Here is a 26731-nt window from a genome sequence, read left to right on the forward strand (position 1 = left end):
CTACATGGGTCTCCTGGCCCTTGCCAGTTTCACTGTGGCTTTCCTAGTCCATAGATTGCCGGGTGCTTTTAACGAAGCCAAGTTCATTACTTTCAGCATGTTGGTGTTTTGCAGCGTGTGGGTCTCCTTTGTGCCCACCTACCTGAGCACGAGAGGCGAGAACACGGTGGCTGTGGAGATCTTCTCCATCTTGTCCTCTGCTGCTGGCTTACTGGGTTGTATCTTTGCCCCCAAATGCTACATTATTTTCCTGAAGCCTGAGATGAACTGCAGAGTTCAGCTAATCAGGAGAAAGGATTGATCAGTTCCCCCTGCTTATGTATTAACGTTTGAATCCATCTATTCAATTTTATGGGACTTACTTCTGGTTAGGTAAGCATAGTGTCAAGTTGTTTACACAAAATATGACCAAACTGATTAACTGTGTATGGTTCATCATCATTGGTATTTTAATCTAACTCAGTAATGTAAGAGTCAATAAGATATCGCATTAACAAATTTTGAACCCAAATCAAGAATACTCAAAGTAACCATCTCATAACACAAGTGTTCACAAACTTTGTGCCTAAGAGGAAAGGGGTAAGTAATCCCTTCTCAGTCAACCCATAAAAGTCTCTGAACTGACCGCATCTTTGAATGAAGAATTTTCAAATATATTTCAGTCTGTCCTTGTTTCTGTCAAACATTTTTAGTCATCTTGTCTCTCAGGTACCACTTGAAGATCCAACTTAGTATATTTGAGCTTCTCACCATGGAGATCCAGTGTGGTGTCATGGTTAAGAGTTTTGGGTAGGGTGTGCTCACATATGCCTCATTCCAACTTTGGATTCACAAGTGGTGTAGGCAAATACCTGTAAAGGCTTTTATGTTCAAGAAAATATTTGCATGCAGTTATGTATCTTCTTATCTTTGTGACCCCAAGGTGACAGCACATGCCACCTTTGTGGCAGAAAGATTGTGCTTCTCATGTGTTGGGATAGACAAGCTGACTGACTTATATTCATTCACATGCCCATACTCCATGGATTTCAGCTGCTGCATTGCTGAAGACATACCATGGTCATACCTGATCATATCATGACTCAAACTGCATTTCAAATATATTTTGAAGGATGCCACATCTGAAACCTTCAAATGATTGCCATTGTCCTGGAATTGTCTTCATGGAAAAGAAATATTAGATGAGAAATGCATTATATTACAATTTTAATGCTTATATTTATTAAAGTAGATAAAGTATTCTACAAATTTAGCTAAAACGCCTACCCCTTTGCTATCCTACAATAAGTTTAATTAGTTAATAAAGCCAAAGCCATGAATTTTTATTCCACTGATTCATGTTGTGATGGTCTCATGCATTCTGGATGGAGACAATGAAGAATCCTTTGAGGAACTTCTAATTCTTTTCCTGCAAAGTTATCCACCCATGTACCAAATGATCCACAAATTACCCCACCCACCAATCCCATCTCCAGTAATGCAGAAGGTTGTGGTAGTAATGAATTAGTTTCACTTTCCCCCTTTTCCCCACTTTCCATTCCTTCTTTGTATAAGGTTGCATATAATGATATTCACATTATAGTTCATACAACTCAGCATGATAATTATCCCAGAAAATTATGAATTGCAATTTTCCTCCAAAAGTAACCTATTCCCTTATTTCAATAGGTAAGTTGAAATAGGTTCGATAGGTTAATTTGAAAAATATTAAATTTTTCTCATACCTCCAGACCTGTGATGAATATGAAATGACTGGATACTTCCTTGTATTTCCTTAAGAAGAAGGCTGAAATCTTCCTCTTCTTGCAAACTGAGAGCCTTTTGTTCTTCATGCAAATTTTCTCAGAAGCAGTGTAAACAGTATTCATACCCTCTTCAGACATTTTGTTCTTATTTTATTGAATGCAGATTACCTATACTGTGTGGTCAATTGGGATATGCATACATTGAAGAATCAAGAAGACTAGTATAATCTGCAGCCCAAAAATGGCATCTACTGACTACACTTGAATCAAACTAAATAGAATGTCAACTCTCTTTAGATCACGACCCATAGAGCTGGCAAGGACACTCATCACTGGAAAAAAGCACAGGTTTTTGCAGGAGAATTATGGTGACGTTCAAATGAAAAATTCAATAGGGATAGTTTCTGAAGAACCCAGTACATCATTCCTGGTAAAATAATTGATAGAGAACTGCATTAATTTACCAAAGAAATCTGAATGCCTGCACTGCTGAACAAGAAGTTTAATGGAACAAAATAATTCTCTGATGTTTTATCCATGGTGGTGGGGGAACTATATTAATAACACACTGAGTGAAGATGTTGAAGTGCAACTCGTTATTAATGGAAATGTCTCCTCTGTGACAGGAATAATGATGAGAATACCTTAAAAGCCTGAATAATAATTTTCTGTGCAATTGATTAGCACATGTTTTTCTGTGAATCATGAAGTTATCTTGATTTCTGTAAAGTTCCACTAGATTAGGCAGAGAAACCACAGGTGACTTGCATAATATTGTATGGGGAGCAAGAAGCACAATTCCCCATAGGGAGGCAGGCTGGAAGAGGAGAAAGAAAGATAATCATAAGTGTTGTGGCTAGTGCCACTATTTGGCTCTCGAGTAACACTCTCAGAGCTCCAGCACCTCAATAGCTTTGTTGGAAGACTATTTCACGTGTCTTTCTTCCCAGGTCATCCTGGTCCACAGCCAGGACACTAGTGTGAACACAACTAGGAAGGCCACTTGATTTCTCTGAAAAACACCCAGACTGAGGGACCACTGAAGTATGGTTGGAGTGTCCATTAATCCAGTTCATCATGCTTGGATGCTGAGTAACATATCCATCCATGCAAATATATTTTGATCTCATGATGTAGAACAAAAGTCAGTATCTGCTGGGCAGATTTCAGGCCATGTAGAAGATGCACACCCAAATAGTCTTTAAGATTATCTGCTTATTTTCAGTGAAAGTTTGATTAGAAATATGTTTTTTGATCCCCTTGAAAGTGCAATGATGCTTCATTCAATGATGATTTGAATTCCATTCAGTGATGATGGAAACTCCTAGAGCAGTTAACTGAAATCAAGATGTGCCTGGCTTATTACATTGATTTCAGGAAAGCCAACAAAATTGAGCAAGTCTGTGTCAAAAACAATGCTGAAATTCCTACCAATCCATTCAATATTGCTTCTGTCTGAACAGAAAACTCAGCAATTAGGAATGGTGATAAAGAACAGATAGTTTCATAAATACCATTCTATTAGCACCGACTGCTTTCTATATTAAATAGTCACATTCATGAAAATATTCTGAAAGGTGGATGCTTAACACAGTTTGCAAACTAGAACTAGAACATTCACAAATGAACTTGTTCTCAGATCAGCTGTGCTGTGTGCTTGCTGTTCAACTGTAATCCAGCTCAAACCATAATGTAGAAATGTCAAAGATCTGAGAATGAGGCTGTCATCCCCCTATCCATGGAATACAGAGGAGAAATGGTGGGGGGAAATAGGGTTAGATCAAGCAGAACATAAAAAAAATAAAATTGATGGATTTATCAGGGTATGTGTTTGAGGATACAATCATCAATAAACACAACAATAAACCTCCCTCCATTCATCATGAAATCTTCTCAGGCAGGGAACAATTTACAAAGAATAGTATACAGTACAAATGTTGTGCAACATTCAAATATGTTTTGAGAGTTGCACAGCATCCATTCAAATATGTTTTCCCCAATCCGCTTGAAAGTCTGATGTCTAAAATGGTGTCTTAGTATATATCAGGGCTTGAAATCTCACAACACCAAATGCTGAATACATAAGAATCTTTGGAAGCATATATTGATGTTACATACCATCAAGTCGTCTCTGACATATGGTGAATGAAACGTACATGAAATGTCCTCTTCTTGATGGCTCTGCTTAACAAACTTAGGCTCCAGATAGTGGCTTGCTTTTAAGAAACCATCTCATGGTTGATCTCCCTCTTCTACCTTCATACTTGCCCTACCATTACTGTTTTCTGCAGTGAGTCTTCTTTCTCATGATGTGCTCAAAATATAAGTTTCAGTTTTGTGAATTTTGTTTCCAGGGAAATTTCTGGCCTCGTTTGATCTGGAATGCACATGTTCATCTTTTTGTTTGTCCAGGGAATTTGGGAATATCTCCTCTAATGCCATGTTTTGACAGCATCCAGTTTTCTTCCTGTCTGCTTTCTTTACTGCCTAGCTTTCACAACCTGTACATAATGCTTGGCAATAATTTAATGCAGGCATTTAAAGAATGTTTTCTTCTTCTGGATTGCACTCTTGACAGTGTCTTTGACCTCTTTGTTTCTGATTGTGTATATGAACGGGTTCAGCATTGGGGTGAGAATTGTATTCAGGATTGCAACTAACCTGACTAGATGAGATGAGGAATGGACGTTGGGCCTCACGTACATTACCATAAGGGCTCCATACAATATGGACACCACAATCAGGTGGGAGGTGCAGGTGGAGAATGCCTTTTTCTGTCCCACAGCTGAAGGAATGTGAAGAACGGTGGAAATAATGAAAATGTAAGACACAATGATGAGGATCAAAGTCATGATGACAATCAGGACAGAGGTCAACAGACCCAGAGATTCAAGGAGGTGAGTATCTGTACAGGCGAGTGTTAAGATGGGACCAATGTCGCAGTAGAAATGGTCCACAATGTTGGGGCCACAAAAAGGCAACCTCCACACAAAGACTGATGGAACAAACATAAATATGAATGCTACATACCAGGTGGCCAAAGACATCTGGATGCAAACATGCTTTGTCATAATCAATGAGTACTGAAGCGGCTTGCATATGGCCAAATAGCGGTCAAAGGCCATTGCTGTGAGGATGAAAAGCTCTGCGCTGCCAAATATGAAGTGGAAGAATCCTTGGGTCATGCAGCAGGTGAAACAAATTGTGGTCCGTGTTTGGACAAGGGTCTGTAGCATCTTTGGTACAACAGTAGTGGTGTAGCAGATCTCCAGAAAGGCCAGGTTACTCAGGAAGATGTACATCGGTGTTTGAAGTCTTGACTCAGTTGCTACAATGATGAGAATGAACCCATTCCCTAAGATGCTTGCAATATACATGAATAAACCCAGCACAAAGAAGACTCTATGTAGTTCACGTAGAAAAGGAATCCCCAGGAGGATAAATTCAGCCACTGTAGATGTATTCATCAGCTCGATCATAAGAAGAGTCTAATCCTCTCATATGGTTTTTTCAGACATCCCCTACTACAAAACTCCAGAAAGGCATGTGAATGTGTGTTGTTCTTGTTGTTGTCTTAATAATCAGCTAGTTTGTGATGCTATATAGTCTAGGGAGCACAAAATGCATTCAGTCTTTTGTAGGAAAGTGCTTTCAATTGGCATTGCTTATTTCTTTCACATGAAAGCCAGAAGATGTTGTAGCATCTTTATGGTCATATCTATTACACTGTTTAAATGACCAAAAGAAAGTGTATCATTAAATTCAACCCAGTCTGGTTCCTTGTTGCTTTAAAAGCAGTTATAGATATGTGATGGACCTAGTTAAGGGTTGAGAGATTCTGTTGATTAAAACAAGTCCAAGTTCAACCTTCTGGCCCCAAAAAATTCTTTAAAGGGTCTTTTTGTACCTTGTCAGCCACTGTTTAAAAACCAATTTACTACATTCAACCCTGCTTCCCCCCATCCCAAGGCAGCTATCTCAAGCATGTCTATCATGTAGTGAACCTGAACTGCAACCTACCTCTGAGTAGACCTACCTATATTTCATATTCATTCCACAGCACCTACAATACCTGGCACCCCACCTTTTTCAGAAGAGAAGGAAAAAGAGAAGCAGAAAGATCAGCATCAAGGGATGAAGTATAAAGAAACAAAAGAGGATGAGGGGGTGAGAACATGAAAAGGAAATGGAGAGGGAAAACAAGTTCAGTGCTTTGCAATGATATGGAAACATTTAAGTATTATTTTAAAAGTCTAATGCCATCTTGTCTGTGTTATGTCTAGATTAAAGGACAAGAAGGGAGTTAAGAATGGTTTGATTAAATCTCCTTGCAACATTTAAAATAAAAGACATAACCAATGGACTCACATTTAGACAAAAGACACAGAGACAGGGAGGAGAAGATTAGAGAGCATTTAGATAATACTTCTGCAATTATCTAAATTGTTACACAAAGTGCAACCAGCTTCCCTGCCCTCCCACCCACCCCAAAAAAGGGAAAAACAGGGGCAGAGGGGACGGGGAGGACAGCATAATAGTCTAGCATTTACTTCTGATTAAAGGGACAATGATCTATTTATTCTCCAGTACTGGCAAATAGCGCTCTTTGATCTTGGAGATGAGGAGACAAAAGTGGCTTAAAGTGGTCAGGGAGGATACTCTACAAGGAAGAGTAGTGCATTCCTCAGCACAGCAGAGAAGACTTCCTACGTCCCCTGAAATTCAGTAGCAAATATTGCAATGAAATAGGACCCTTTGCCCAAATGATTGGGCAATGTTATGGTCCATGCAATGCCTTGCACTGCATGACTTCCCACCCCTCTGCCCAAAATATGCAACAGTAGTACTGGATACAGATCAATGATTCCATTCAATTCATCTGCAAAGGCTATTCTGTGTTGGTCGTCCTCAGTGCAAATTGGCCGGCATGTAGCATCAACTTTATAAAGGGTAACATTGTCTGTGTTCATCAGAAGTTCTCGTCACATAAGCTGCACACTTCATAATAATTTCTCATGAGATTTTTCACCTCTACGGAGCTGCATATCCATCAAGGTTAATTTAGCTATAATAAAACATTCCTCTCTTTCAAATTAAGTTCATTTCCTGTTCTCCGCTGAAACTTCTGCACGCTTCTGCTGGACATGAATTCCTGAGAAAATACGATACTGTAACTATCTACTTGGTTGCATTGAGTTCCAGGACCTTAGTCCCCGGAAATTGGATCTACAATTGCACCCTTTGAAAGCATAGAAGAGAAAGTGTGATTAGCTTTCAGTAGTCAGAATGCATACCCATTTGCAGAGTATATCAGCCCATACAATAATGAGTAGGAACTGGTGAGAAATCCCCAGGCAGTATCTGAGGACATTGATCTGAAAATGCAAGTAGTACTGGCAGAACTTTAAAAAACTGGCCATTATAGAAACATAGAAACAGAGCAAGTCAGAAGGAGCCTCCCAGGTCATCTGGTCTGACCCCCAGCTCCAGCCAGCTCTGCTCACGACATGCCCACCATGTGCATGTCCAGCCTATCTTTGAACACCCTCACCAATGGGGCCTGAACGACCTCTCGTGGAAGCCCATTCCACACCCTCGGGGTCCTAACTGTCAGGAAGTACTTCCTGGCATCTAAATGGAATCTTGGTTCCCTGAGCTTTGCTCTGTTGGAGCATGTCCTGCCTTTCTTTGCAGGGGAGAACAGGTCTCTACACATCTCCATGTGACATCTGCTCACACACCTGTATGTCACCAACATATCCCCTCTGAGTCTCCTCTTCTCCAGGCTGAAGAGACCCAGTTCCCTCAGTCTCGCCTCATACCCCATCCCCTGCAAACTGGCCACCAGCATTGTGGCCCTACACTACACTGACTCTAACCTGACTATATCCTTTCTGTAATGAGGGGCCCAAAACTGAGCACAATACTCCAGTTGCGGGCACACCAACATTATCTATCAAAATTATCTATAACATTATCTAACATTATCTATCAAAAGATAATGTCCATTGGGTTGCATGATGAGTTGCACAAGGGATTCTAAAAGCAGAATGTATAATTCTGCTTTCACAGCTGCACTTGAGCAAATGTTAATTTGAGTTGGATTGCCTCTTGCCCATAGTTTACCAAGTGTCCACCAGCACAGTGTAATTTGCCCTAAAGGAATGACACTGTTGGAAATTGCCTGTACTTGGACAGCACAACCTGATTTTGGTGAGACCGCTCAGTCTGGACCCGCCCCTTTGCTGCTCTGGCTCAGGTCTGGAGATAATAATAAGAACTGGTATGGTGGGAAGAATTAGATGAGATAGTATATAAAATTATGTAGGAAAGAGGAGACAACTGGGGTAACAAAAAGCCATATGACTGTGATATTTATTGGGTGACATATAAAAGCTTTAAATAAATGAAATAATAAATGAATGGGGGAACAAGTTCAGGATTATATGAAATTTACTATGTAATTATAAATTTTTAATCTGATCTTAGTTATATTCAGTTCAGTGGGATTTACTCCTAGAACACTGTCTATAGGGCAGGAATCTTACTCCTTAGTAAATTTGCTTACTAAGCATTATCCACCCCCAAAATAATGCTAATATCTGGATCTAGAAAGAAGCCTGGGCTTTGATAAATTAGGTAACTTATCATCCAAAAAGTGAGTTTCTCCTCCTCCTCCTTCTTCTCCTTGGCCTTCTCCTTGGCCTCCCCTCCCCCCCCCACCGCATTTATATCCCACTTTTCTTCCTGTTACAAGGAACCCAAGGTTGTCTATATGGGTCTCCTCTTCTTCATTTTATCCTCACAACAACCCAGTGAGGCTGCTTTGACTGCGACTCTGTTGCTGTTCCAAAGTCATCCAGTGAGCTTTGTGGCTGAGCAGGGACTAGAACCCAGATCTCCACAGTCCCAGTCCAACACACTCACCTCTACACCACACTGCAATCTCCCCTCTCTGCTAGCCTCAGCTTCATAGCATAGTTCATCCAATTGGGTGGATGACCTGGGAAAAGTAACACAGGTATTCTGGTTGATCAAATCCTAGGTGTGAATTTTGTGCATGTCTTGGTAGAATATTCTAGTAAACCCAGGCAGATCCAATTTGTGCATAGTCATATTTTATTTTCCTCTTGCCTTTGTTTTATTTACCACTTGTTGAACCATCTTATTCCTGGTGAATCCCTTTTTCAGGGCATCTTTCACTTCCTGGTTTCTGAGTGTATATATAAAAGGGTTCAGCAGTGGTGTGACGAGTGTGTTCAATAGGGACACCAATTTGTTCATATTCAGTGAGGCGTGACCTGTGGGCCGGACATAAATGAAAATGATTGCCCCATACAGCATGATGACCACCACCAAATGTGCAATGCAGGTAGAGAAAGCCTTCTGCCTCCCAGAGGACGATGGGATTCTCATCACAGTGGAGATGATGAAGATGTAGGAGACCACGGTCAGCAGGGAATTACTGAATACCACAACAGTGGCAACAATGAAGACTGTCCACTCAATGGGGTATGTGTCTACGCAAGCCAGTTTTAGCAATGGCCCAACATCACAGTAGAAGTGGTTGATAATATTGGGACCACAGAAAGGCAGCTGGAACACCAGAATTGTCTGCACCAAAACAGTCATCAAGCCACCAAGCCAGGAGCCACCAGCCAGCTGAACGCAAACTCTGCCATTCATGATACCATGGTAATGAAGAGGGTGGCATATCGCCAGGTAGCGATCATATGCCATAGCTGTAAGGAGGAAGAATTCTGTGGCCCCCAAGAAAAAGTGGGAGAAGGCTTGAACTTTGCAGCCAGCTAGGCTGATTGATTTCTTGACTGTGAGCAAGTTGACTAAAAGTTTGGGGATCGTAGTGGACACGTAGATGATCCCCAAGAAGGAGAGATTGACGAGGAAGAAGTACATTGGCTTGTGGAGTGTAGGGACATGAGCCACAGTGGCAACAATGACGATGTTTCCAGTGACAGTCAAGATGTAGATTGCCAGGACACCCAGAAACACTAGAATGCTCGCCTTCTGGATGCTGGGGAAGCCCAATAAAATGAATTCGACCACAGTGGTTTGGTTTTCCATCCAGACCTGCATGGGGAAGTAAGAATGGCCATACTGGATCTGAGGATTCTTTGATAAGTTTGAATCTGATTCTTTAGCCAAGTGTGGATCCAAATGATAGCTGTTCCATCTAGCCCATTTTGAGTGTTAGTCGGGGCTTAAGCCAAGGACTCACAACTCATTCACCTTCTTAACCTTTCATGCCTTCGTTCTCCTCTCCCCATTTTCCTTCTGAGAACCTAGTGACTAATTTAGTCCATTTTCTAATACACGGGAGCAAAAACCCAGATCTGCGGGCCAAACCCAGCCTACCTGGGCTACCAGTCTGACCCTCCATCCAGATAACCATGGTCCCTAAACCTGGCACACCCTTTCCCTGCCATGGTTTGCCCACTCTCATTTCTAAAAGTTTGCAATGCCTCTCCTGTCACTTGTGCTTAACTCTTTAAGCTAAAATATGTTGTAATTTTAGGGTGTTTCTGCCCTTTAGCCTTAATTCCACCCAATTTTTTCTTCAGGTCTACCCACTCCTGGAGTGCAGTCCCTGCAAACCTCCCAAAGATGGAATCTAGACTTTGGCTCAAGCATTGTGTGGCATTCTCATTCTAATGTGTAATATTTAATGGCACAGGATCTGTTTAAGCTGATTATGGGTTGAATAAAGACTCAGATGCCCCAGAATTTCTAGAACTTAAGTTACTCATCAATCCAGAGTTCCATTAGTTAAGAAGCTGCCTTATTTTGAGTCAAACCATAAATCCACGCAGTCTGCATTATTGGCATTGTCAACTTTCCCTGGCCATGATTCTCCAGACTTTTTGACAGGGGTCATTCTCAGTTCTACCTGGAGAAGCCAGAGTTTGAACTTGACACCTTCTGCATGGCCAGAAGATGATCTTCTACTAAGCCACTGAATGGATCCCTTTCCTAAATTTGAGTTAGTTGAGCTTAATGGGGCCATGTCAGCTCCACAGAACTACCTGAGCTTGAGCTATTACAAAGCAAAAAATTGCTGCTCCTAGAACAAAGGATGGCTCCCTTAGGAGGACAATCTTGTGTATGCTGAGACAGAAAAAGTCCTACAGTTACCAGCATGGATGGCTGGAGGGATATTGGCAGTTTAGGACTTCTTTCTATCTACTGAATTGGGTTGTGCTTTAATTTAGGACAAAATCTGATGCATGAGAGGCCATGGGTTTCCTTGGGGTCCTGATTCTAAGACCCTGCAGACATGGAACTGGGGTGCTGAAGACTGATCCCTTACACTCATTATGGTAGAAACCAAACCAGCTTCTATACCCCCAGACTCAAGTGGGCTTCAGAAGGGGGAAAAAAGACCATGCCAGGGAATGGGGAGAAGGCTGGGCCCACAGACTTACATTGGAATCAGCATCCCAGTCTCTTTTCTTCTCCTCTCTGGTGCTAAATTTAGGCAGTCAGAATGGCCATGTCTGGCGCGAGACACAGTAGTGGGGACGATCAGTGCTGCTGCATCTCATTCTGAGCATAGGATAGATTAGACCTAGGATACATGAGCTTCGATACTAGCTTTTATTGAAGCTGTGAGGCATAGGGTTCTGCCCTTAGCATACAGTCAAGTGATTCATCTGATGTTGCTGATTATTGAATATAAATATTGATTCCCTGCCCTCACCCAAATTTTCCATATTCCAAATTGCAGGTCCTCTAGGAGTAGGAATTTTTGTAAACCACAGTGTACAGGAATAACATGTCTTCAAAAGGAGCAACGAAACCTAAAGATTCATTCAGAAAAGAAACAGAATGCTTCAGATTTCATTTAATTATGTATTGACTTCTTTAATTTTACTGTTGATTTCAATAGCAAGTACCATAAACATTTGTATTTCTTTATGACCTGGACCATCTGCATTTCACCACTGCACGTTACAGATGTGTCATAACTGCACATTCCTGTATTTATTGGCAATAGTCATGCAAAATCTTTCCCCTTTCCCCTCCTTTCCTCTCCTTTCCCCTCCTTTCCTTTCCTTTCATTCTTTTATCTAAGTTCCTACATTTTGGGATGGGCTAAACTTAAGTTTGGTAAAACTCAAAGTTTAGAGGAAATGACTTTCAGCTGGAGAGATAAGAAACTGCCAGAAATTAACACTGATAAATGAATTCACTTTGAGTGGCTGGGCCAGGGTGGTCTTCAAGGAACATCTGCTGATGAAGACCTTGGAGAGGTGACAAAGACTTGGAGTGGAGACTACCGGCCTAAATGGATTGGTGGTTTATGTCATATAAGGGAACTTCGTAACACCTGATCCATTGTCCAGACAATTGTCTTTTCAATTCTGTTCCTTCTGCACAACTACCTAATTTCAGGTTCCTCCTCAAAGAATAAATAATCTCCGATATGATGTAGAGAAGAATGGCATGATGATTTCCAGCATGTTATGACAAAGGGAAAAGTTACTCACATGGTCATATGCTCAGACTGGTTCTGGAAGTAACATCTTTCCCCTTCTTTTTATCTTCTCCAAAAACAGCAGAATAGTATCTCCAAGTACTTGTACACCATCCAGTATTTTCATGTCCTGATACTAAAGGACTATCTTCCTTGTAGAACATAATGTTTAATAAGAATTAATGATTGATTATTATAATTTTATTAGAAAAAAGCCCCCTGCCTCTCCTTCTGTCCCTATCTATGTAAGCAAAAGAAAGACAAAGCATGTTTGTTTTTCTTTCTGGTATTTCACCCATATATTTCTGCACTCTATTTGGTATAAATATTCTGTCTAAAAGGCATTTCAAGTTTACGGGAATAAGTAGTTCAGTCTTTCATACTCATTCCAACAGGGAGATGAAATCAGCAGGGGCAGGATTTGAGGAAACAAATGGCAGAGCTTCAATAATAATGAAGAGAGAGAGAGAGAGAGAGAGAGAGAGAGAGAGAGAGAGAGAGAGAGAGAGAGGGAGAAAGAAAGAAAGAAAGAAAGAAAGAAAGAAAGAAAGAAAGAAAGAAAGATTCCCCATCTTCCAGAATGCATTGAACAATATCAGGAAATGGCACTGGGAAGAATTCACAGCAGAGTTCAAAGACCTGGTCATTATTAGTGGTAATATTATTTGCATTTTTATACTGCCCAGTAACTGAACAATTTACAGCAGCAGATAAAATGCAATAAATATACAATCCAATGTACCATACTGATAAAACAATATTAAAATATAATACAAAATCTAAAAGCAACATTATTAAAATATAATGCAAAATCTAAATATACAAGTTAAGTCACTAGGTCTCCTAAGCAGTTGACATAATGCTGCTGAGTTTGCATTGGTGTTATTTATATTCCACATTTTAAAAGAAAATAAAGAATAAAGAAAATAAACTTCCATGGAGCCTGAAGTGCCTGATCTTGCTAAACTTGGAAGTTAAGCAGGGCTAGGCCTGGTCAGACTTGGGATGGGTGACTTGACTGCATGTTTGGATGATTTTTCTGGTAAATTGCCCAGAGAGATTTGGCTATGAGCAGTATAAAAATGTAGTAGTAGTAGTAGTAATACTTGTAGTAGTAGTGATGAGAAATGACAATACTACAAATCATGCCAATACATGCAGTCTTGATGCTGCTATGGCCATTATTGGGTTTTTGTAGCAGATGCATAGAACTATTATTATTATTATTATTATTATTATTATTATTATTATTATTATTAGAACATTTCTATGCCGCCCCTTGCCGAAGCCTCGGGGAGGCTTACAAACACAATAAAATATAATAAAATACAAAAATAACAATATAAAATTAAAATTAACAATATAAAATAAATAAAAATATAAAATATAAAAGATACTGGTTGGATGTCAAACACCTTAAGAACAAGCTCACGGGCCACTGGGCTAACTGGACAAACAGGAGTTCAGGAGGAATGACCTAATGGCTTGTGATAGCCAGTGGCTTTGGGATAAAGAATAATGGATGAATAATGGGATCCTTGCAGAGCAAAGGCCTGGCAAGAGAAGACATTTCTCCTAGAGATCAGGTGAAACAGCCCTGCAAGGGGTCCCTACCAATGCCCTGAGCAGGTCAACTAGGGGTGAGGGAAGGAAACACCAGACACCTCAGCCACCTCACCATCAAAAGCAGCCAGCAGGAAGAGAGAAAGAACACCAGGAGCAAAAAGATAGCCCAGGTCATCAAGAGCAATCAAGCACACATTAAGTAATTAATAACCATGGTTTTGAGAAGCAATAGAAAGCTTCCTGCTCCCATGGAAGCAAGTCTGGTGAGATCTGTGCAAGAACCAGTGGCTTAGTGAGTGGGTGGTCAGCAAGCTCTGAATGCAGTCCTGACATCCATCCTGGAGCATGGATGAGTCGTACCCCACTGGGGACTGGGTTTCTATGTGTGTGAAGTGTCCACATTAATGGAAAAGCTAAAGTGGGTCCCCCATTCAGGCTGCAGACATCAGACCCCAGCAAAAGATCCTAAACCTCTTGAGCTATCCAGGAAGGCAAGAAGACCCTTTGGACCTCAGGACATTGTCTCCTGAGATTGCCCCCATGTAACATTCTAAGTGAGGAAGGGTCCTGTGTGAGTCAAAGGTTCACATGCAGTGCTGGTAAAACCAGTGGTGATGGATGTGGCAGAAATATTTTTGCTACTAATAATAAACATGCCAAGGGTTTGTTGTGGTTGTCTTTATTTGCACTGAAAATGAACACATGAAACAGAGCTCCCAAATGTGGCACCACTGGAGACCTGCTGCACTGACCAAAGACTTCTTTTCTTCTTGCATCATCATCATCATAGAATTCAATGCCAGGTTCTTCATATTTGCGAATCTGCTGCTGAACCTTCACTGGGTAGGAAGAAATTGGAGATCAAAGGGGGAGAAAGGAGGGAAATATGAAGCTAAGAGACTGCGAGTGGACATATAGCAAAGGGTGGATAGATGGGAGATTGAGCAGTCCAGGAATGAAACTTCACACCACGCTCTCCCTTTCAGTCTCTAGTCTTGCTAATTCTCTCCTCCCCGCACCTCTGGACTGGCTAGGCCTCCATGGCAGTTCCCACATAATCCATAGGACCTGTTTTGTAGAGGTTCTCCCAGCAGTTTCTCAAATCCCCACATGGAGATCCTTGACACAGAACAAGCAAGAGTAAAGCACACACCTGGGAAGATCAGGACAGCATGTAATATGCCATGCCTCCCATTCTGCTCAGCTCTTGGAAACTCAGTTTGTGGCTTCCTTTATGATCCATCTCATATTTCTCCTTCTCCTTCTCCCTTTCTCTTGTGAGTCTTCTCACAATGTGCCTAAATTAGGACAGCTTGGGTGCTGTCATTTTTGCTTCAGAGAAAGTTCTGGCTTGATTTCATCAAGGACCCCCTCATTTGTCTTTCTGTTGGTCCAGAATATTCACAAAGCTCTCCCTCAGCACCATGTTTCAAACACATCAATGTTCTTTCTGTCAGCTTCCTTCACTGTCCAGGTTTCACCCTCATGCATAGTGATTGGGAATACAGGAGTGTGAACATGCACATGTTGGACATGCACATAGTAGGCATGTCATGAGTGGAGCCAGCTGGAGCCTGGTGGTCAGACTAGTTGTCCCGGGAGGCCCCTTCTGACTTGGCTCTGTTTCTGTTTCTATGAATGACCTTCACTTTTGTCTTCAGTGAAATCATATATTTTTCTGCTTTAGGCTATTTGGGGGAAGTGAGCATCTGGATGTGCACTTAAAAAAATATGGACCTAAATGCACATTTCTACTGTTCAGAGAAAGTACAGAATAGTTCACATTCAGGAAAGGTTATGAGGCAAAGCAAACTTCTGGAAATAGAACTTGGATGAATTCAACCTTCATCAGATCCCTCACTGCTAGCTAGAGCATTATTGTCCCTGTAAACTCACCGGGTGACCACCAACAGGACTGTGATCCATCAAGAACACTGGGAAAGAATGAGGAAATACATCGGCATGCCCTGGAATATTCTGATTTTTGCTTTGCCAATCCAGTACAATTATCCTGGATAAGATCAAGGCAGTGAGACCTGGTTGTCTTTTCTGGTTTTAAAGTTTGTTGCTCTCCTTAAAGCTTCTTTGACATCTTTGTTCCTCAGGGTATAGATGAATGGATTGAGGAGAGGGGTTATGACTGTGTTCAGCACAGAAACAACCTTGTTTATCTCCAGAGATGAGTTTGCTCTGGGTTTCACATACATGAACATTACCGTCCCATATTGTATGGACACCACAGTGAGGTGAGCTGCGCAGGTTGAGAAAGCCTTCTGCTGCCCCAGAGAAGAAGGGATACGCAATATGGTGGAGATGATGAGGATGTACGAGATTACAGTGAACAAGAAGGAACTGAAGAGGAGAAGGGCTGATCCCACCAAGACCATCTGCTCTAGCAGGTGTGTGTCAGTGCAAGCCAAGCTCAACAGAGGGGTTACATCACAGTAGAAATGGTTGATCAGATTAGGACCACAAAATGGGAGCTGACACAGTAAGATGGTCTGAACAATGACTGTGAAGAACCCTCCCAGCCATGATCCCAAGGCTAACCAGAGGCACATTCTGGAGCTCATAATGGTTGTGTAGTGCAGAGGTTTGCAGATGGCTATGTAGCGATCCAAGGACATTGAAGCAAGCAGGCAGAATTCTGTGGCCCCAAGTAAGAAGTGGAAAAAGGCTTGGGTGATGCAGCAGTAGAAGCAAACGGTCCTCCTCTCTGCCAGAAAGTTGGCCAGCATCTTGGGTGACAAGGTGGTAACGTAAAAGATCTCCAGGAAGGAGAAGTTCCCCAGAAAGAAGTACATGGGGTTATGGAGATGGTGATCACAGATGATGATGAAGATGATCAGAATGTTGCCCACAACAGTTAGGATGTACATGAACAGCACAGGTGCAAACATATACTTCTGTAGCTCTGCAGAGCCTGGAAACCCTTGCAGGATAAACTCACTGATCATTGTTTGATTAGTCTGGATAGTTTCTTGGAGAGGCACCATCTCTCTGGTTTCCTTGTATGACTGCCAAGCTGGAAGAAGATGAAAGAGAGAGTAAAGTGGCTGGGTCATCAAGTCATGCAAATTTGCTTCTTTTTTTAAATAAATACAACACATCACAGCAATGATAATATAATGAAGCAAAAACACAATGATTTAAAAAGTAAATGATAAAGTGCTCCCACCACCCGGAGACCAATACTACCACCACTTAATTCACATATAACAATTAATAATATATAATAAGAATAAATAATATACTTAGTGACAGCTTTTATTTTCCTGGGCTCCAAGATCATTGCAGATGGGGACTGCAGGCAAGAAATTAAAACATGCTTACTCCTGGGGAGGAAAGCTATGGCAAATCTAAATAGCATACTAAAAAGCAATAGTCAGGGCTATGGTTTTCCCAGATGCAATGTATGGCTGTGAAAGTTGGACCATAAGGAAGGCTGAGCACCAAAGAATAGAGGCCTTTGAATTATGGTGCTGGCGGAGACTCCTGTGAGTCCCTTGGACCGCAAGGAGATCAAACTGGTCAGTCCTAGAGGAGATCAACCCTGACTGCTCTTTAGAAGGTCAGATCCTGAAGATGAAACTCAAATACTTTGGCCACCTAATGAGAAGGTAGGACTCCCTGGAGAAGAGCCTAATGCTGGGAACAATAGATGGCAAAAGGAGAAGGGGACGGCAGAGGATGAGGTGGCTGGATGGAGTCACTGAAGCAGTTGGTGTGAGCTTAGGTGGACTCCAGGGGATGGTGGAGGACAGGAGAGCCTGGAGGAAGGTTGTCCATGTAGTCACGATGGGTCAGACACAACTTTGTGACTAACAAAAACAACAATAATATACTTCCATTATATCCATATCCCCTCCAGAAATTCATATAATCTTGATTACAGTCTTTACCTTCTATCAGTGCTGCTTTTATGTATATTTGCTTTTGAGGGTGGATAGTTAATTAGTTCAAAGCAGGCTTGTGTAGCTGAGAACCATCCATCCATCTATAGAGTCAAATATGTTCCTAAACATTTTGCACAGAAAAGGAATCCTTCTCTGAACCATCTTCAGGGCATGATCGCAGCACCACAGTGCCCAGTCTTTGTAACACAGGAAAGGTACAAACTTACCGTTCTGCCCTTGCTGCCCATAAACCTGAAAACTTATGTGCATCCTCTGCCCCAAATGAGGAATGGGGCAGCTGTGTGTTGTGCCCTGATTTTTATCTAGGTGGACTTCCTTCTCCATCTAGATAAAGGACAGGAAAGAGAAGGAACTTGGGATGCTCACAGGAATCCATATAAGTGCTCAGCTCCAGCCTGATTGATCATTGCCCTCCTGTTCTCATTGCTCCCTTTCTCTCCACATATATTTATCCCCTTCAGAAGGCAGTTGACATGGTCTGTGTTGGAGGGATAGGATAAGAGTCTTGGCTCCATGATCACAAGGTCTCAGAAGTGGGACTCAGAATAATTCTGCCTCCCACAAGATGAGCTCAGGGGACCATGGGGCTGCCCTCCCACCCATGAAATGCATCTCAAGCACAGAAGGTGAAAGGTACTTACTGAATGGGATGAAGGAATGGCTAAGACCACTCAACCAGAATTCCATCTATTGATCTTCCAGAATTTATTGATCTTCAAGACCAAGATGTTTCCTTACACTAAAAATGAAAACACAATGCAATGGCTTTTCTCTAGTAGAAACTATAACTGCTTTAAAAAAAACCCAAACAACATTCAAGCCATACCTAAACCAGGAAAGAGAAATCCAGTAAATAATTTACTTGGATGCCTTAATGTTTCATACCAGTAGTATAAAGATGGAAACCTTAGAAATATATTCCTTTTGTGTCCGCTCCATTTCTACAAATGATTCTCAATTCAAGCAGCAAAATACTTTTGAAGAAGCATTCATATTAATATCCTTATGGGACCTCATTAAGAAGACTTGCCTGCACAGATTTTCATTTTTTTATTTCTTTGCAACATGTCTCTATGGTTCCGTATTGGAAAAAAGATCCCAGCATGTTGAAATCATTTTCTTTTCATTCTTTTAACTAGGTTACTAGCCTAGTTTTGTCCTCAACTTTTCATACTTCGTTATGACAGGTCAGAGCATGGGTCCATGTGGCCCAGATTGTTGCTCCTGGTTGGCATTGCTCCCCAGGGATTTGGACAGTATTTTTTTCCAGCTCCACCTGGAGATTCCAGGAATTGAACACGGTGCCTTCTGCATGTGAAGCAGGTCCTCTATGTCTAGCTTGCAACACTTGCCCTCATCCGGATATAGAAGACCCATGTTTAAATCCCCTTCCATCAGTAGCATCACCGAATGGCCACAAACAACTTAGAAACTCAGAAGAACAGAAATGCATACACCCTGCGAAGAAAGCAATAAAACAAAGTAGCAACATTTGCAGAGAGTGAAATCTACCCTGATTGCTCTTTAGAAGGCCAGGTACTGAAAATGAAACTCAAATACTTTGGCCACCTAATGAGAAGGAAGGACTCCCCGGAGAAGAGCCTAATGCTGGGAACAATAGATGGCAAAAGAAGAAGGGGACGGCAGAGGATAAGGTGGCTGGATGGAGTCACTGAAGCAGTTGGTATGAGCTTAAGTGGACTCCAGGGGATGGTGGAGGACAGGAGAGCCTGGAGGAATGTTGTCCATGGGGTCCTGATGGGTCAGACATGACTTTGTGACTAACAACATAAAGATTAAAAGTTTGTCTATAGCAGGCAACACTGGGACACTTGCAAAATCAGGGAAGTATTATGAGAAACTTTGAGCATATTCCCTACATCATCAAAGCATTTTCTTCTGATACGAAAATTAAATGTTGAGCTGAAGTGTCACAGAGTCATTCTGAAATCTGAACACTGATCACTAAAAATAAATGATTTTTCTTTTGTAAGCACTCAGTTCTTCACTCACTCTGTGGTGAAACTCATTTCCAGGGCTTGGGTAACACAAACTTTTGTGGTAACAGGACAGTATGGAACAGGGGCTTGTCTTTATTCAGTGCTCTAGAGATGAAGCATGCCATGCTGAAATTCCACAACAAGGTATTCCACAAGCAGGGAGATCAGATACGTGGCAGGGTATGTTTGCAAAGCAGACCCATTGAAAGTAATCATGCAGTGGATACAAGCTGCATGGCAAATGAGAAGGGAACAAAGAGAGTGTCACTGGCCTTCTGTACTTGGGGAAAATTTCTTGCTGAGTTGACCTAACAGATCTCAAGGCTGAAGAAAAGCCAGTCTCCACCTGCTAACGCTCGAGGTAACTAGTCATCAGTTCATTATGAGTTCCACTTTCCTCATGACCTCTAGAGGGCAGTGGCATTCAAGGAATGTGAAAGAGGTTGAGGTTTGATTTGATTGGACAACAAGACATGAAGGCAACTGCAGATTGCTTTTTAAATATTCTAGGTTCAACACTAAAGTTTGCCTTCTCTTCCTCAACCTGTTCGTGCAAAGATGGAAGAATATGGAAGAAAAATGCTTTCTCCGCCTTTGATTGATGACTTACAATTCCATGGGTATCTCTTGCAGGGAAAACTTGTTCCTCATGTTTAATATGTCTGCTCTTGTTCAGGTTCCAGTCAGCCAGCAAGCCAGGGTGTCTCAAAAAAGGCCATGCTATTACATACACCCCTCCAAATTTTCTATTGTGTTCTTTTCTTACAGACAACTAGCATTTCATGGCTACTGGGAGTCCACAACCATTGCACAATTCTCATTCCATTGCTTTGCTTGCCCCTTTTAGAAATACTATGCATAAACAAGAGTGAACAGTTCCTTGTTTATAGACACAATGCAAATATGACTTCCTCTGGCAGGTCTCATAAGATGAACCACACTCCAGGATTCCCCTGAAGGCCTTCCAATAGGTTCTTCCTTCAATTCATCATTGGTATTGTTCACTTACAGTCACAGAACTGGTGTCATGTGGACTCCATTGACCTCCTTCATTCTGATTGGCCTCTTCTTTGGTGAGTATAGCTACTTGGGGACTGCAGGTGTGAAATGACACAACCTTGACTTGCAAACACAGAACTTCATGGTCCTGCCTTGAGCTCCTTCACAACCTAATATTTGTGTTGATGTGTTGTGAACCCTATGTAGACCTCTAGAATGTCTTGGCCTCAACTTTCATGGATAGGTCCAGCCCATCACCAGCAAGTAAAGTTGCAACTCTGGGCTGAGAAATCCCAGTACGATTGTCCATGGAATAAGGCAGCCTTAACTCTGTACAGCAGCTTAACTTGCTCCCCCTTGATTATAGGTACTTGGCTTCTCATATTTTGAGGAACCTGCCCTTGATGCAATAAATCTCTAACCCTCTTCATCTGTCCTAACTCTATGAATATACTGGCCTTCTTAACAAGGTTCCTGTATGCAAGGTGAGCTTCATAGGAGCTGTCCATGGTGATCCATGGTGGTGAACCTATTTGGGAGGATGGAATTTAGCTTCATGGATAGTTGCTATAAAGCTCAGAAGAAAAGCTGCCATGCATGACAGTCCTGTGGACATGGGAAGGTGGTTGAAGGCAAGAGGGATCCATCAAAAGTTCTAAGGAAGTGATCATTCCTCCCTCCCCACTCTTCTGTCTCCAGTTGCTGAGTGCCAAATCTCCCTGATACAGCCTGTTTCAGAAATTAAACAGCCGGGGGAAACGCTAACTCTGTCTTGCAAGGCTTCCTCCTCTGCTTTTACTAAATATTGGATTGAGTGGACTCAGAAAATCAATGGTCAAGGAGTTCAGTGGATCGGAGAAGTCAATTTGGATGGCACTGGACACACAGTCCGTCGGGCGCTGCGAGGACGATTCGCCATCTCCAGGGATAATTCGGTGAATACAGCTTACTTAAAGATAAGCCAACTGGAGACTGGAGACAGCGGCCTCTATTACTGTAGCACTCACAGTGACAGCAAGCTATACAGAAACCAGAAATGGAAGGCTGCCAATTGAGGCATGCTAAGTCAGCAAGAGTCATCTCCTCCCAGCTACAGTAGTTCAGATAGACCTTTGTTACACTTTGATAGATCTTGAACACTTGGTTAAACCCAGATGCAGCCTGTAAATTTCAGGGAAAGCTTTTCTTTCAAGCTTTCCCTTTAGCCAGTCAAGGGAAGTGCTGCATTTTTGTTGCAATGCTGTATTTTGTCCCACTCCTATTGCTGAGGAAGCAGGCTATCAATGGCTGACTTCCAATCATGATGGGTACATATTCCCTGAAGTACCAGAGATAGCAATAAGAGATGGAGGGACTCCATCAAGAAAGCAGCAACCTTAAATTTGGAGCAGCTAAGCAAGACTGTCATGGATAGGACATTTGGGTCAGTATGGGACACTCATGGGGTCACTATAAGTCTGATATGAATCTGATGGCATGTAAGAACAACAAGCAGAAGTAGCAAGCCTCTGATGAAGAACTGTTGCAGAGGAGCATGGAATCTGCTGAATTTGTGTCCTCCCTAGAGGCTCTCCATACCTATTCTTTTGGCAGGTGTGTGGACAAAATCCTGGAGCACATAGGTCTGATTTCATTCCTGTGTTCGTATCATCTGCAGGTGTCCTGTAAGCTACCCTATACAGGAACCTGTACAGAAATGCATTTCTCAGGCATTTTGGAAGCATCCTAAATTTCTGTTCATGTCCAGAGCAGTGTGCTTGTGTACACAAGTTCCTTCCCACCCCACCCACATTTTCATACAGTATCCTATTGGCAAAATATCATTTTCCGTCAAGAAAATTTTCTCTGTGTATAAAACACACATTTGTATTTGGGAACATGAGTGGGGTGAAACAAGCATTGAGGAAGATTTTGGGAAGCCTCAATGAGCTCAACCAGAGCAGGTTCATCCATTCCTGGATATGCTCTGTTCCGATCCAGCAGAGTTCTATTTATTTTCTTATATTCTAAATTCACATAATTCATATATTACCAGGAAAACTCAGAGTGGAGTAGCATATTCCACAAAGATACAGATGAAACCTCACACTATTGAACTGAACATTTCTCACCCCTTGCTACCTCACCGTCTCCTTTCTTCCAACAAAAAAGCTGGCTGGGATTGTGCGGAAGGGCCTGCCCATCCATTTGGCACCCTTTCATTTGATCATTATTTATTTATTTATTTTAAAGTTTTTGTATGCCGTCCCCTTGCTATATAGCCTCGGAATGCTTTTGCTATTGCGGATAGTAGAATGACAGTGTTCCTGCATCTTTTTCTCTGCCAGATCAAATAATGTAATGCGCTTGCCTGCATTCTTCAAGAGAACACCACAGACTAACGAAGTTTCAGTGACTTAAAACCATCCCATTTGTTTATTGGGGTGCTATGCAAAGCAAGGGACAGTAGGATGGCTTTAAAAGACCACTCATCCTGCTCTGATTATCTGTCAGAACATTAAGAACATTGAGACCACTAGAAAGCCAAAAGACCAAGCGAGTTGTTAAAATGAATCAGTTGTTCCTTTGGCATTTCCTTTATTTAGTGACATTATTTTCAGGTAGGTAGTGGTCAGGGCTAGGAGGTTAGAAATGCCCAGTTGGGGTTCTTTTGCCATGACTTTTATTCCCAACTTTTTTAAAAATATAAATTTGGTTAATATGCATAGCAATCCTCAAAAATCTACAAAATGATCTGGAACAATAGAATATGTTCTTTGCACCAGGAACAGACAAATGGCAAATAACACTAACGTGTTTTGCAAATACAAAGAAACATGCAGAAGGGTCCACTTACTGCTCTTCTGCTCCAGGAAGGGAAAGCCAGCCAGATTTTTTAAAAAAAGCAAAACGTAGAAACAGAGTGAGTCAGAAGGTGCCTCTCAGGCCATCTAGTCTGACCTCCGGCACCAGCTGGCTCCACTCACAACATGTCCACCATGTGGACATCCAGCCTAAAAAAAGAAAGGGTCCCTTTGAGAGCAGGACTTGAGAGTTTGATGCTTAAATTTAACAGATCTTATCTGCTGCATCCATACAGGTGTGAAGCTTGAAATCCAGCTGGTTCAGTCAGGCAACGAAGTGAAAAGACCTGGAGAGTCCGTAAAGATTTCTTGCAGGGTGTCAGGTTACACCTATACCTCCAATGGAATGCACTGGGCACGGATACAGCCAGGACAAGGGTTGGAATGGGTTTCTTCCATTACTAATGGCAATGGAGACAGTCAGTACTACGGTAAAAATTTCCAAGGGCGATATATCATCTCCAGAGACAATCCGAACAACTTGTTATTTCTGGAAATGAAGAACCTGAAGCCAGAAGATACTGCCATCTATTACTGTTCAAGATGGGGAGGGTCCACAGTGAGGAAGGAAGGCTGATGGGCCATTCAAAAACCATCCTTATTCTACAGTGGATTCCACATGCAAAAGCTGTGTGCAAAGAATGCAGTTCCTCTTTGTCTCGTAGTTCCTCTCTCTTTCAAACATGGTGTTTTTTTAAGAAAAGCTATTAGGGAAAGCTTAATCCTTCTAAAATCTCATCCCTGTAAACCTCACTTCCAAGTTCTTTTCATGCACAGAAGGAAATCTATGGATTCAGGCATCTTCTCCAGTACTTCCTCCTGCCTAGGGACGAGCTAAAGCTGGGAAGTCTGGTATATTAGTTCCACAGACTGCCTGTCTACTTCCTTTCTGATTATTGCAAGTGGGGCAAACTGGATTCTGCCCCGACCCATAGATTCCAGTCTGTAAGATGGACTGTGCTTGGTTGCTTGCATGAGGATCTAGCACAATTCCCATAAAAGATGTTGATTTTACCAGCCTCATGGGATGCTAATTTGGGTAAACTATGCAAAACATCATGGTTGATGCAATGTTCAAAACATTTCCTGTCTTCCAATTGCACTGGAAACCACAGCCCTTATTTCCCTTCACCCCCTGAGGGATGTGTGTGTGTGTGTGGAGGGGGAATGATCTGGGTGGGGGTTTTGTACAATTGTCCAATAAACACTTCCCAGACAAACTTAAGTGCAATTTCATAAAACAAAAAGAAGTCATCAAGATGGGCACAGTTATATAAACATGTGATTACATCATATGTGACTTGAACTGTGTGCATTCCTGAGCCTGTGTTCAAATTTGCAAGCTTTTGGGAAGAAATGCACAGAAATGGGCTGTAGCAGCTGGGAGAAAATAGGCATAAAATTAAAAAAATGTGCTGAACTGATGGACCATCTCCAGTCCTGAGAGTCCACCATTTATGCAACATTCTTTAGTGCTTCTGGGATCAACCCCAAATGGGCAGAATTCTCCTTTTATGTACGAGACCTCCATCAACTTTCCCATTCCAGAATTGAGCATTTCCACTCATTCGGGGCCATTCCCCCAGCTGTCCTAAACCTATGTTGGACAAATGGTGCCTGCCATTGCACAAGGGAATCGGGCTGATCTCTGATGGAATGGGAGCAGCAGTGAGGACGGCTCATGCATGGGCCACACTGAGCACTACCCTATGCGCATATCTGGGGGAAAGAAGTTGCATGTGAAAGTATACACACTTTTTCATGAAAACAAAAACCTCACCAACCTAATACGGACACCTTCGAATGAGCTTCGAGAAACCTCAAAGTGGTTGAGCTTTCCTGGTTTACGCATCCTTACAGTCTTGTTATAGACTTGCCCATGCAAGTGACACTTTCTTGGGTAACATAAGTTCTACTACCGAGTGGTTCACCTGTTGAAGGGCTTCCTTCAACTGTAAGTAATAGTAAGTGCCTGTCCTTACTTGCTTTGGCTGGTGCAAACATCATCATGCAGGCCTTAATAATATTCTGTATATTGATTCGCATTGTACTAGGTGTGTACAAGTATCTGGTATGGGCTGACCTAGCATGATGCATTCCTTGTTGGAAATCAAGACCTTGGTGTCCTCGAAGATGTTCACAACTGATTTCCTGATCCATGGTTATAATCTCTTTAAGACCGGTGAAGATTCTAGCAGTCCTTATTCCAGGCCTAATCTGCCCATGGACCATCCATCCATCCATAAAATGGGAATAGGATCAATGGTGAATGGTTCCATCATGGTGATGATCACAGCCATGCATGATAGACTAGCTCAATTTCTGTTTGCCAGGCTGAATGAGCAGAATATGCCTTTCCTTTCAATGGGTTTTTAGTTTTTGTGATTCCTTCTAAGTCACTCTTTCCACCCATCAAATTTATTTTCTCCTCCCAGTCATTGTGCAAAGATATCCACATGCATGTATCATTTCTACGCCAGTTCTGACAATGCGAGCTGACAATTAACTACCATGCTGAAGATTAAGCTAGGAAATTCATGATGTTCTTGGAAGGCTGGAGTGCCTGAAATGTGGGGAATCTTGCTTTGGAGCAAGAGACTGAGCACAGTGCCCTCTTTGGCCTTCCAGTTTTTGGGATTATGTGATCATTCTTACCTACCAAAGGTGTGTGTTCTCCAGAAGACTGTTAAAGGTGATAATCTGAAATCGAACCATGACCAACTCTAACCATTATCTTTGCCCTTACTTCTCTCTCCAGCTGCTGAGTCCCAGACCTTCCTGACCCAGCCATTTTCAGAAGTTAGACACCCTGGGGAGAGCTTGACCTTATCCTGCAAAGCTTCTTCTTTTACGAAATATTGGCTGCAATGGAGTCAGAGAATCAGTGACCAGGGAATCCAGTGGATTGGTGAAATCAGTCCCGATGTCAAATTGAAAAATCTACGCCACATTTGGCGGGAGAGAGCCACCATCTCCCGGGATAATGCAGTAAACACACTTCACTTGGAGATAAGGAGACTGGAGGTTGGAGACAGTGGCCTGTATTACTGTAGCACTCACGATGATGCAGAGCTGAACAAAAACCAGAAACTGTGGAAACTCCATGGCTGGATAGATGCACCATCATCAATTGTGTCTAGTTCAGAATCAGAAGCTCAGTTTCTTA

General features: G+C 42.0%; 3 protein-coding genes across 3 annotated transcripts; all 3 read right to left on the reverse strand.

Annotated features, from left to right (window-relative positions):
- Window positions 1-2043: 2043 nt before the first annotated feature.
- Window positions 2044-5224, reverse strand: LOC123021496 (olfactory receptor 6X1-like). The gene is made up of 3 exons (XM_044426225.1): window positions 4308-5224; window positions 2390-2437; window positions 2044-2077 (listed from the first exon to the last, which is right to left on the reverse strand). Exons 1-3 carry the CDS (start codon window positions 5222-5224, stop codon window positions 2044-2046), a joined length of 999 nt encoding a protein of 332 aa, XP_044282160.1.
- Window positions 5225-8864: 3640 nt separating this feature from the next.
- LOC123021497 (olfactory receptor 6X1-like) lies at window positions 8865-9830 on the reverse strand. The gene has a single exon (XM_044426227.1). The coding sequence runs from the start codon at window positions 9828-9830 to the stop codon at window positions 8865-8867; it is 966 nt and encodes a 321-aa protein (XP_044282162.1).
- A 5997-nt stretch (window positions 9831-15827) lies between these two features.
- On the reverse strand, window positions 15828-16802 carry LOC123021498 (olfactory receptor 6X1-like). Its single transcript, XM_044426228.1, has one exon. It carries the CDS (start codon window positions 16800-16802, stop codon window positions 15828-15830), a length of 975 nt encoding a protein of 324 aa, XP_044282163.1.
- Between the last annotated feature and the right edge of the window lie 9929 nt (window positions 16803-26731).

The sequence above is a fragment of the Varanus komodoensis genome, unplaced genomic scaffold (assembly GCF_004798865.1).
Source record: "Varanus komodoensis strain SLA01 unplaced genomic scaffold, ASM479886v1 scaffold169, whole genome shotgun sequence".
NCBI lineage: Eukaryota > Metazoa > Chordata > Lepidosauria > Squamata > Varanidae > Varanus > Varanus komodoensis.

Coding starts and splice junctions, on each gene's coding strand:
- LOC123021497 (XM_044426227.1), bottom strand. CDS start 9,830: ATGGAAAACCAAACCACTGTGGTCGAATTCATTTTATTGGGCTTCCCC.
- LOC123021496 (XM_044426225.1), bottom strand. CDS start 5,224: ATGATCGAGCTGATGAATACATCTACAGTGGCTGAATTTATCCTCCTG. Junction 2,438..4,307: donor GACACTGTCAAGAGTGCAAT/CCAGAAGAAGAA, acceptor GATTCACAGAAA/AACATGTGCTAATCAATTGC. Junction 2,078..2,389: donor TTATTATTCAGGCTTTTAAG/GTATTCTCATCA, acceptor GCTTTTTTCCAG/TGATGAGTGTCCTTGCCAGC.
- LOC123021498 (XM_044426228.1), bottom strand. CDS start 16,802: ATGGTGCCTCTCCAAGAAACTATCCAGACTAATCAAACAATGATCAGT.